The sequence below is a fragment of the Sitodiplosis mosellana genome, unplaced genomic scaffold (assembly GCF_009176505.1).
Source record: "Sitodiplosis mosellana isolate CC-2019 unplaced genomic scaffold, AAFC_SMos_1.0 Smas_scaffold_6197, whole genome shotgun sequence".
NCBI lineage: Eukaryota > Metazoa > Arthropoda > Insecta > Diptera > Cecidomyiidae > Sitodiplosis > Sitodiplosis mosellana.
In genome coordinates this window covers 8013240-8025662 of record NW_022601438.1, presented here as the reverse complement: position 1 = coordinate 8025662, position 12423 = coordinate 8013240, and the positions used below count along the sequence as shown (strand labels likewise).

Below are 12423 nucleotides of genomic sequence, written 5' to 3'. Positions count from 1 at the left end.
GAATCTACGAACATGTTCGTTCGTTCGTTCGTTCGTTCGTAGAATCTGCGAACATGTTCGTTTGTTCGTTCGTAGGTAAAATTTCATTTTTTTTTTTAAACATAAAATTTTCTTATTTCTTAAAAAAATATAGGAATGATCCTATGTACTCAATAATACTGTAAGCACTATAATACTGTAATTTACAAGTTGTGAACATTATTTTCGCACAAAAAATTTAACGAATATTTTTTTGAGTTTCCACTTGCGCAATTGAATGCATAAAACTAATTAAAAACATCTTCACTCAACAAAAAACATCGCTGAAAATCTTACTTTCACTCATTGTGGTTTGTGTGGCGAGAATAGAATGATATGATAATTAGCTGGACATGAACGTGGAAGTTGTAAAATGATGAAAGTAATGCATACACACAGAGAGAGAGAGAGAGAGAGAGAGAGAGAGAGAGAGTGAGAGAGATAAAAATGACAAAGACAGCAAAGTTCATCTTTTTTTGTCATTTATGGTGTGCAATTCAGAGAGACTTGTTGCAGTGATGATTTAAATCACATGGACGTTCAAACAGTGTGTGTTTTACGCACTGTGTTAAATCGCCACGTGCAAAACAGTTATACGTTTAGACAATGTTTTGTTCTGTGATCGTACAACACACACAGTTCGAGAGACAACGTGCTTCATGATATCACAGCAACAAGACGAATCTGAAATGTGCACACCATACTTGGCAAAAAGAGATGAACACTGTCTTTGTCACTTTTTCTATCTCTCTCTCCGTATGCATCACTTTCTTCGTTTCACAACATTTGAAACCAGCATTATTATTGCTTATTGCATTATTATGCATCCAATTGTGCAAGTGGAAACTCAAAAAAATATTCGTTCAATTTTTTGTGCGAAAATAATGTTCACAACTTGAAAATTACAGTATTACAGTGCTTACAGTATTATTGAGTACATAAGATCATTCCTATATTTTTTTAAGAAATAAGAAAATTTTATGTTTGAAAAAAAAATGAAATTTTACCTACGAACGAACGAACAAACGAACATGTTCGTAGATTCTACGAACGAACGAACGAACGAACGAACATGTTCGTAGATTCTACGAACGAACGAACGAACGAACGAACATGTTCGTAGATTCTACGAACGAACGAACGAACAAACGAACATGTTCGCATACGAACGAACGAACGAGCGCTCGTTGACCGCTCTGTCTTAACTGCGTTTTCATAAGAAAGAAGCGCAAACACACAACGAAACAAAAGGCTTTTGCGTACAATGACTGGGGTCGCACATGACATACACACATCGTGGCGTTGCGATAGAGAACACGCACATTATAAAGCCAATCGCATTGTGTAAAAACACAAAATATTATATAAATTGCAATACAATCGCTGATTGGCTCAAATCTTCGACGCACCTCTCTTTTGCTCAATCTCGAAATAGCCCAGAAGTGAAAAGAAAACATACAGAAACACACACACACACAACTACATGCACATTCCGCAACCGCATATCGAATTACGTATATTTGTAGAATCGAAAGTTGTGCGTTTGTTACTGACCCTCAACTGGCGAAATAGCAACAAAAGCCGTACAATTTGCTTAGATGAATGGCACACCAATTTTTTTTTGGGCAAAAATTGTTGTACGCTGTGAAGGATTCAAAGACCTTTGCGCTTAAATGATAAGAAGAAAAAAGAGCAGTGATTTTTTTTTTGCAAGCCAAAAAAGGTCATCGGATATGCACTGCTGCTGATGATAAACGTGGCAGCAATGAACCGGCAAAAAAAATTTCCAATTGAAAATTACACAGCAAAAAAACAGAACATTCAGAGTGCCGCTCAGTTGACTCGAAGATTTCGAGCTGCCATGATAAGAGTGTGTAAGTGCGTAAATATAGTTGAACGGTTTGCCAGAGCAGTATGGATGATCGCCAATTTTATTAAATCACTGGACTATCTCTCAGTCTCGCACATACAATCAGCTGTTGGCAATTGGACGTGGCATGAAACATTGGCCTGACACACACATTTTTTTTTCTTTGTTGCTGCTCCCATCGTTCACTTGATGTCATGTGACGAATGAATGCACCGATCGAACGCATGACGAAACGAACAGCGAATATTTCAGGCCTACGGCGCTGCAATTTTTTCTGCACAGAGCCTCAAATACATGTGCAGCGAACAGTGTTTTTCATTATCTCAAACTCAAAACGGTTTATGACTTGAAATCGGAGACTGTGGCTAGAGCGATCAAAGATCGATTTTATAAAGCGGATTAATGTATAGTACACATTGTGTATTGTATGGTTGGGGGAAGCCCATTTGGAAAAATCCGTAGAAAAATTGGAACGCCGTTGGAAATTCACTTGAATATTCAGTTCATTATAACAAGATGAAAAAACAAAACAACGATCGGCTTATAATACCCGCACAAACATGGTATTGGTAGGCGCAAGCATCTATTGAAATTGTTTTTATAAATTGTACATGTGTTGCCGATTCCGTAAACCAATCCAACAACAATAACGGCAACAACAGCCGAACAACGAAAAATAGCGCCGAGAATCCATAAAACAAAAACAACAATCGTTGTTTGGAAGAGAAAAAAAACGGTTCCGTATGATTTGCAAACAATACTACGATTGTGTTCGTATGTATGTACCTTAGCGACTCCATGTTCATGAACAGTGTAGTCGCTTCTGGTTTATCGAAGCGTGATCTGCCGCTGTGTTAGTGAGTTCGCTGCGAATTCGTCGTTTTGTGCGCTCGATTGCTTTAAAATGAACATTCTTGCCGCAGTTCACAACAGTCAGCGTTAGCGCAGTCATATAGTTCGCACAGAAGCCGAACGTGGTTTACATTTTGAAAGCACTCATAAAATGCGTAGTGCGTGCACGTTTATAAAAATCGTATCACAGCCAAAGAAAATCAACGATCAACAACGATTGCACATTCTAAATAAGAAATCGTAACACAATTGCTCGCATCAACAACGAAAATATTTATTCCAAAAACGAAAAAAAAACCTTTTCTCAAAAGTGAAGTGATTTGGCATTCGACATACTAAACTTAAAACAAAAAACACAAACACTGAAAATCATCTGTGATAGAATCCAAGTAGAATTAAAAGTTTTGTGATTCGCGCCATTTTTTTTTTAAACAAAATCATCGAAATAGAATTAAAATATAGCATTACGACAACCAATCGATCCGAGTGGGAAATTCAGTTGAATTATATAAGCATATAAATAATATTTATTTGAAATTTAAAAAAACACACCGAACTAAGACAAAGTTGGGAACCTAATTTATTTTGCAAAAAAAAAAACTGAAATCAACCGCCGTTAGCATCTAGAATATATTTTGTGATTGGTGAGTGTGTGTTGTTTTTTTTATTGTTTTTAGCGTAACGATTGGCGGACCAAAATTAGCATCCGCATTCACACAAAACAGTCCACAGAAACGTCTCAAGCGATTCCCTTTGTTTCTTGGAAATTTGATTTTCGTTTCTCTCGTCTTCATTCGAATCCGGGCTCTAACATAAAATCAATTCTATAGCTAGAAATCGAATGATGAAAAATAACGTACTTTTTCTCTCTCATTCCCATTGAGGCCATGCTCACAATTGCATGTGAATAGTTTGTAATTTAAGTGATTTCAAAAATGTACGCATCCGTTCCTGTGCTATGTGTGTTGCCTATCATGACGGTATTTGGAGTTTTCGACATCGAAATGGCATGGTCGACAATCATCGACTGCCAACGATCGTTCGCTTCGTATTCTAATTGTGAACACACTGCTCAACGCGAATTGAGGTGCACATTTCATTCTCTCTCTCTCTCTCTCTCGCTCTCTCTCTCCCATTTGCCTATAAAAGATTGTTGGCATGATGCCCGTTTTTCGCACAGCAGTCATGTGATGCTTAGGTCACACATAATGAATATTGCCTCAATTTTCTCTCTCATCGGTTTTGATGGCAAAGAATCTTTGTCTCAATTTGACACTAGTTGAAATTGATGGGATGCGCGTGCTTTCACCTATGGTATTACGACGTTTTTTCATTATTGGTTCATCTTTTGTTTCGTACTTTTGGTAAATGGGCCACTAAGAACAACCTGAAACGTAGTGCGAATACGGCAAAATAGCAAACAAAAAAATGATGTCGCATTTCATATCTTTACTCAACGCTATTTACGCAAAATGTACCGGTTCTGGAGAGCTAACTGATTGATAAACAAAAACAAAACGACAATAAAGGGAATCGCTGATCAAATCGCGTGCAATGACTTCGAACAACAAGTGAATTGTAAACAAATCCCAATGACTCAAATGGTGTTTTTTTTTTGTTGGTAATGGGATAAAAGTCCAGTTTGAACGGGATGCCTTCGTTTTTCTTTCTCTTTCTCTTTTTCTGATAAATCTTGCAATTTATTTTTGTATCAAGATTTCAACTACGCAAATTATTTTCAGATCGAATATTTGCTCAATTTTGTTTATTTTAACGACACAAGAAAGTCATTGAAATTTATGGATTTTATGCAATGATGAAAGAACTGTACATGTACTATTGTGTAACATAGAATGAAGTGTATACATGTGTTTGGCTGAACGCCAAAATGGGCAGGTACTAGTATCCTCTTTTCGCATCAACAATACCATACCGGCGAATTGAGAGAACGATACAAATATACATGCTCTGGCAAAATTAGCAATTCAATGTTACTTCGGTTGTTGTTGTTGTTGTTGTTGGCCGAGTTTTCATCTCCATTGCGAGTATTAGCGCGCGCGGGTGATTCGCTTTTATCACAAAAATACTCAACTCATTCTGAATTATCGTATTATCTAATTTGAATCGTCTGTCGCAATCACACTTTGATGAGAAAGTCAGCGCGTTTTTCATTTGCTTTTGCTAATAAAACCGAAAATTTTTGTTTGTATATGTGTTGAACAAACAATAGTAATCGTTAATTTTTTTTCACATTTTCTCACAGAGCTAATCATCGATAACGTTAAACATCCACCTAAACCTTTTGGTACCGACGACGGATTCAAGGGAGCTGGCGCTGCTTGTGGCAGTTCTATTGTAAAAGTTGCACATCAGATGGTTTCTGCTAAATCCTTGGGTAGAGGATTCGCCATTGCAAAGTAAGTTGGGCAATTGCAATTTTGGAACTCTTTTTTTTCCACTGTTGATAAGGAATTTTTTTTTGTTGCTTTCGTTTGTTTTTCAATAATTTTCGTTCCATTTGTTTTCATCTTCTTATTTTCTGTTTGCTTTTGATTAAATTTTTCAACAATTTTTCTTTATCTTCTACTTTTCAACATTGAAACCGTCATTATGCCGTTGTTTCCGTTTATTTATTATTTTTTTTTCTTCTTTAAACTAATCGTGCGACTCTTTTCTTTCCCATTTGTCCAGTACTCTGAGTAAAGATTCCGAAGAAGTATCAGCTGAACCGACAACAAGCAGCGATCCGATAACGAACAGTGATTCGCCGCATTACGATCAAATGTCTGCATCGTCACGTTTTATGGTACGTCGTGGATCAAAATCATTGCCTGCATCACCGCTTGGTTCACCAAAAACAATGCGTCGATCACATAATCCATACTTTACTGGCACATTTGCCATTGTCAATCAACAGCAGCAGCAGCAGCAAACGCAAACGAGCAATATTAATGCGCCCGATGGATATCGTGGATGGTTTTTGTCCAGTTTATTGGGTATGCAACGTGAGAGTATGTCATCAACAACATCTGTTGCATCGTCACATATTAGCGAAGAAGGCGAAGATTTGCATTCGCAATCGAAATCATCATCAGCCGGTGCACCAAAAGTCATCAAAGCCAAACCATCCGAATTGCGCGAAATGAACTTTTGGTCTCCCACTTCAATGTAATTTCATATATACACTTTGTATACAACACAATTCCCTTCCTCCTACCTTTCCCATTCATCCCTTGGCCTCTCCACCATAATCACACAATATACCTAACCCCAAAATCAATTTAAGTTTAATCGTGAAGAAAAAAAAAACAAAAACTTTTTTTCAGATCTTTAGCCATTAATTTTATTTTGTGTTTGATTCAGTTCTTCGTTTCGATTTTGATTTTTCAATTAATTCACAAATACATCAACCGTTTTTTTGTTTATCGAGCATTGTTAATCGCATTGATTAGAAAATGTATTGTAATTGTATTCATTGGAAAAATATTTGTACACAAATTCGTAGGTAAATGGAATGATAAGTGGCTGATCATGTTGATGTCGAATAGATAACCAATAGTTGTGTAACCCCGAGACACTTTGCCCGTTTATCTATCGATGGTTCTGTGTTTGTGTTTTTGCTGGACGAGATCTCAGTTTTTGATAAATTAACAAAGAAAAAAAAAACAACCCTTTGAACGAAGCACATTCTCAGAACGGTGGATTGGATAGGCGAATAAAATGATTCCCGGGTCGAAAGCATATGTTAGATGATTCTGTTAAGAAGTGTTCAACTTCAATGTCGAAGTAATGGACCAACAATATACAATTCAAATACAATTCTAGTGTGTACTTGTTAGGTCATTTGATTTTTTTCGTTTTATATACGCCCCCCCCCCAAAAAAAAAACAATATTAACACAATCTTCCAATGCCCTACGACACACTATCATTTTAATGGTGAATTGTTAAGATAAGCACACTCGAAAGATATTTCGGCAAAAATAAGAACAAGAAATACCATCCAATGACGTCGTGAAGAGCAAGAGAGAAAAAACAATCGAAAGAAGAAATTGAATAATCACGCTCATTTAATTTATTAGCTTAATGATAACATTAAATTACTGATTGAATAATTTTCTTTTTTTTTCTCATTGCAAAATTCTTTGATCACACAATTATTTCTTTATCATCGTAAATGCGGATTTGTTTTCTCATTCACGCACACACATACATAATCGACCATCACAATTATGTTGTATGCGAATTATGTTAGATCAACGCGAAAAAAAATCAGCAGAGAACAAATTTTTCGGTTTAAGTATCCAGTTTTAATTATATTATTGGACAAGAATATTACTTACACAATTGTTTTATATATAAATGAGATATTCTCTTAAAATTAACCTTGATTTTGTGTTTTTCTTCTCTCGAAAATTTTCTTACGTTTTTTTTTCTTTCAAAATTCCAGTTCATCTTACGTTCTTTTGTTTATCTCATTAGTTTCGTTTTGTTAATCGTACATGAGAAGAAAAAAAAAACAATCGATTACCAACGAAACAAATAAAAACTTCAGATTAAAATGAAAACAATAATGACGGAATAACAATTTTGCTTATCACGTGATGCCATTCCATTCAAGCGTCATCAGAAAATTACCGAATGAGTTTCATTGACAAAAATTTTACGTAAAATTTGATAAGGCTCATTTGTTATTATCATTTCTTTTCGGGCGTTTTCAAGAGACTGGAGCAAATCGGGTCACACATATACAGAGCTATTTTATTAAAAACACACATTTTTAGAGTTTCAGGATTTTATCTTTCGATAAGTTTTCTTTTCCTTCATTTATTTCGAATTTTTCCAAATTCGATAATTTTTCAGCACAATTTTGAGAGAAAAAATTTGGCCCTGCGCTCATGAGCTAAAAACATGAATCGTGTTGATAACACACTGTCTCTTGACAACAATTTGTTTACCGCTAAAAGTATACTATTAATGGGAAGCAGTGCTATCGAGAAAATACTTTGTGCGATATTCATATGTGTTTCAATCATGGAATGTTTTCCAAAGAATTTTCCTATATGCCTACGATGTACAGATAGACTGTCTTGATGAAAATGAACTCTTTGGACAAAATCAGAATTTGATTTTTTTTTTAAATCTGGTTTTTGACTTCACCAATTTTTTTTAACATCAAGTTCATTTAATTAAATTCATTTTCATTGAAAAGGTGTCACATCTGATTATAGCCAATTATCATTAGCTATGGCTAATGAAATGTCTCTAAAGAGTTGAAACTGTGAATCAAGAATCTTGATTCTTATTTCAAGATATCGGTTGAATATTGAATCGAGACGAATGCTGTATTCCACATCAAGGCAAATTTCAGATCTTCCTAGAGATCTTTGCATCAATTAAGTGTTGAAACACAACATCAGATCGAATTCATATTCGCCTTCTTAGTTCTGATCAAATTCTCCTCTCTTGAATACTTGGAAGATCACTTCGCAATGTACTTTTTCTACAAAGTTTATTCTGTTGCATCGTTTTCGATTTTTTACTTCGGTTTAACATTTGCTCTAATTTTCGTTCCATTTGATCTGATTTGATTTAATTTCCATTAATTTTTCCTTCGCTCTTCAATTCACCGTTTGATTATTATTAAAATTTTTATTCTTTATTCAATTTAGAAAAATTTCGTTTTTCCTCTTATTTTTACTAAAATATTGTGTTGATAAGCTATATTCAATCAGTGTAACCAAATAGAATTAGTAAAAATTGCAATTGGTAGATAAAAAAAAGTTCATTTAGAAATTAAATCAATTGACGCTTGCATGTCGAGTAATCAATAACAAACCCATTTTAATTCTGGCAATTAAATTGGACCATTTTTTTTATTAAATGCTAATTTTAAGGATTAGGCAAATTTATTTGGCTAAACATTTCATTCTACTATGTAATATCTTCATTTACATTCTTACAGATGGAATAAAATTTTGTTTGAAAAATCTATGGCGTTTTATTAATAAAAGCGAAAATTTCCGGCCACTTGTTGTTTTTTCCATGCCGTTCCCATATTTGATAAAGGAGAAATGATAAATATCGTGGAAAAATGTAGCAGAATTAGTGTCATTGAATCGTATCAAGGGTGAACATTTATGTCGTAGATCGAAATTTAGTACAGCGAAGGTAATGCCCGCTATAAACGGAACAAAAAAAAAATCAGCATTTCTGTACGTATCACTCGAGTGAAAAGAACGAAGAAGAGAAACCCGTTCGCGTGCGGTGCGCGAGAATGCAATTAAAATTCTTGAATATTCATGTTTTATTTTCATTTAGGCGAACACAAAGATGTACGTACGTATAGGCTGCGATGAGAGAAACCAACAAAACCGGCAACAATGATCAACCAAGTTCATAGAACCTTCGAATAGAACTAGTTGCATATTTACCAAACGGTTATGCAAAATAAATAAATGAAGAAACACGAAAATGTGACCAAAAAGGAAAACGAAATGCATGCATGCAACGGACGTTGAACAGGATTTGATTTCGGAATGCAAGCGCTCGTCTGCAGTCTTCTCGAATAGTTTAAAGTGATAAAATAGTCGGACCATTGAATTGAATAGAATTGCAGCAAAAATGAGTGGATATCATCTGATTTTTGGTGGTTTTTTGGCATTGAGCCTATTGAAAATAATCAGTGCTCAATTGTTGACCATGCAAAATTTGCCGTTATGGCGATCCGTTGTTAGTGTTTTTATTTAAATTTTACGATTTAATTCAGTTTTCGCACTTAAAGTGCTAAGAAATTTAATAGAAAAATGGTTTTTTGCCTCTTTTTTTTGTTCTCATTTCACCGATAGTTGTATCCATACGATGATTTAGGTAAAATAGCAAAATTAAATCAATAATTGAATGCAATGAATTCAAATTTTGTGAAAATTCTTGTTAATTCAGGTGATCCGTTGGTGTTGTCCGAATTGATTGCAGATGGTAACGAAGATGAAGCGCGCAAACTGGCGCGAGTTAATGAAAGTGAATTCTTGGATGTAGTCAGTTATTCGGGGTTTTTAACGGTTAACGAAGATTATGATTCAAATTTATTCTTTTGGTTCTTTCCGGCCGAGGGAACTGAAAAACTGTACGAAGACGATCGCGAAGGCAGTGACGATGATGACGGTAGTTATAGTGGCATTCATGATGATGATGATAGTCGAAAAAAGGGACCACCGCTGTTGTTTGGAAGCAAAAAGACTCGGAATAACACACAAAAGTTTGCGCATAAATTGAAAAAAGAATTTCAACGACCTGTAGTGTTGTGGCTTCAAGGTGGACCGGGAAGCTCATCATTGTTTGGCCTCTTCACCGAAAATGGACCGTTTTTTGTCAACAACGACATGAAAACTATTCGAAGTAGAATAATTACTGTGAATGTTTGAAAATGGACATTTTGGTCTAAATAAACGTTTTCGATTCCAGAAAATCCGTATTCATGGCACAAAAAATACAATTTATTGTTCATCGACAATCCGGTTGGAGCTGGATTCAGCTACACCGATCCTGATGGATACTGCAGGAACATTACACAAGTCGGAGATCATTTATACATTGGACTGAAACAGTTCTTTGAACTCTTCCCATGGTTGCAGCAAAACGAATTTTTCATTACAGGCGAATCGTTTGCAGGCAAATACATTCCGTCCATCGGAAATGCCATTTGGGAAGGGAACAAAGAAGAGGACTTTATCATTAATTTACAAGTAAACGAAATTCTGATTTTCTCTTTCTCATTTTATTTAGTTTTGTTAAATTTCTTCATTTCAATATATAACAAAGAAAACTGTCTCAAATATTCATTTTTCAAATCTAAGCACAAAATCACATTTTACCTGTAAAAATTGAATTTTTCGGAAACATTTCTAAAAGTTGTACCTAATTTTGTGTGGCTTAAGGGATTAGCTCTTGGTAATGCTCTGTCTGATCCGATAAATATGCTTGAGTATGCCGATTTTGCCTATCAAACTGGTCTAGTCGATTTACACGGTAAACACGCCATGAGATTATTCGAACTCCTTGCCAAGGAATACTTTCCCAGCGTCGAATCGAAAATTGTAAGCTTTTTCTATTCAAAATTAACGTATTTTATTATCAAACGTATTTAAATGTTAGAAAGAGGTAAATTTTGATTGATTTTCGCATTTTAATCATCTTTTGTCATTATTTTTATTGCATAGTATTGGGACACGATGCTGTACGCCTTCGTCCAAAGCAGTAACTATAGCAATGTTTATAATATTCTCCAGCCAGAGGCACTGGATTTGGAATCGTATCGTAAATACATCGAACAAAATCACGTAAATCTCTTTTCGATTAGTTGAATTCTTCCATGGAGATCATTTTTTACCCGAAGTTTTATCATTTTGATTTATACTTGATTCATTTTCGAGAAGAAAAATCGCTGGAAAAAAAATCTCGATTTGAAAATGTCCATTCCAAGGATTGACTTTCGATTGAGAAGTATTTTTCAAGTGAAATGAGGACTTAGTCTCTTGTTCAAATTGTTGAATTTTTATAAAAACAATTGAATAACCGTCTCATTGAAAAATATTTGCAGGTACGTCGTGCAATTCACGTGGGCGGTGCAAGTTTCAAGTCACCCGAATTTGTCTACATCAATTTGATACCCGACTTCATGACAACGGCAATGCACTGGACGGAGAAATTGTTGAATGAAGGGCTTCGCATTATGTATTATAGCGGTAATATGGATTTTATAGTCGCTTATCCACTATCAGAAAACGCTTATCAGCACATGAAGTGGAAAGGTTCGGAAAAATATCGATCGGCGCGTCGTGAATCTTTTATTGTGAACTCAAAAATGGCTGGGTAATCGATTACATTTAATCAGATTAGTTTTATTAGTGTCGTAATGCATTTCCTCTTCTTCTTTCTTTTCTAGTTACGTAAAAGTGGCGGATAATTTCGTAGACGCGTTGGTTTTGAATGCCGGTCATATGGTTCCAACCGATCAGCCTGAAGTGGCACTTGAACTTATCGACCGTTTCATTCGTAATGATTTATAATTTGCACGCGATTTCCACTAATTAATGATTGATTCACAGCAATTTCTCCAAAGGATCAATCAAACTTATGAGAAAAAAATGGAACAAATTAATAAAATCCATATATTTTTATCCAATGGCTGAGCATTTTTTTTATTACAGTCAATAAAGGTTAGTTTTTTTTGGGAAAGTAAAATCCAGAATTGAAAAGAATCCAACTGAATTTGCAATTCATGCCATCTTTACCGAAACGAAATGGTTCGAAACATAAGGTAAATTGAAGCGACAGTTTTCATGGACCTTGATTAAATATATTACATTAACTTCAAATCCAAAATATTTAACCCCAAAAGGACGCCACTCAGGACGTAATATTTACACAATATATATTTTATGATTGTCAATGTTACCCTCTCAGTTGAATTCATGGCATTTTCGATGGTTTTTATTGAAACTGGATCTTTAACTATTGCAAGTTTATTTGAATAGGTTTGTTGTTACAAATTATTTTCAATTTTGTAAAATTTCTCTTACTTGCACCCAACCTATACTTTTGGCCGGCGCAAAATAGCGGTGGCGCCTAAATAAGATGTATTAGCGATTTGCGGCATTTTTAAGAACTATCAATACTTGTTGT

General features: G+C 34.9%; 2 protein-coding genes across 4 annotated transcripts in view; both read left to right on the top strand.

Annotated features, from left to right (window-relative positions):
- Window positions 1-8729, top strand: part of LOC129577360 (uncharacterized) — a 20659-nt gene extending 11930 nt beyond the window's left edge. For both annotated transcript variants that reach the window (XM_055464238.1, XM_055464239.1), the window contains exons 4-5: window positions 5004-5157; window positions 5432-8729. In XM_055464238.1, the coding sequence (XP_055320213.1) occupies window positions 5004-5157; window positions 5432-5912 (635 nt within the window). In that variant the 3' untranslated portion in view covers window positions 5913-8729. The remainder of the gene's footprint in view (window positions 1-5003; window positions 5158-5431) is intronic.
- On the top strand, window positions 6681-11920 carry LOC129577358 (venom serine carboxypeptidase-like). 2 transcript variants are annotated; one of them, XM_055464235.1, is made up of 9 exons: window positions 6681-8910; window positions 9061-9471; window positions 9588-9609; window positions 9682-10137; window positions 10204-10484; window positions 10677-10835; window positions 10959-11078; window positions 11339-11610; window positions 11684-11920. In XM_055464235.1, the coding sequence occupies exons 2-9, from the start codon at window positions 9364-9366 to the stop codon at window positions 11805-11807; spliced, it is 1542 nt and encodes a 513-aa protein (XP_055320210.1). In that variant the 5' UTR covers window positions 6681-8910; window positions 9061-9363; the 3' UTR covers window positions 11808-11920. The 2 variants fall into 2 exon arrangements, with proteins under 2 accessions (XP_055320210.1, XP_055320209.1); XM_055464234.1 differs by having other exon boundaries at window positions 8705-8954.
- Window positions 11921-12423: the final 503 nt, after the last annotated feature.

What these genes read in the sequence shown, in the direction of transcription:
- LOC129577358 (XM_055464235.1), top strand. Translation starts at nt 9,364, where the DNA reads ATGAGTGGATATCATCTGATTTTTGGTGGTTTTTTGGCATTGAGCCTA. An exon ending in AATACATCGAACAAAATCAC is followed by an intron (nt 11,079 to 11,338) that starts GTAAATCTCTTT and finishes AAATATTTGCAG; the next exon opens with GTACGTCGTGCAATTCACGT. An exon ending in GTGAACTCAAAAATGGCTGG is followed by an intron (nt 11,611 to 11,683) that starts GTAATCGATTAC and finishes TTTCTTTTCTAG; the next exon opens with TTACGTAAAAGTGGCGGATA.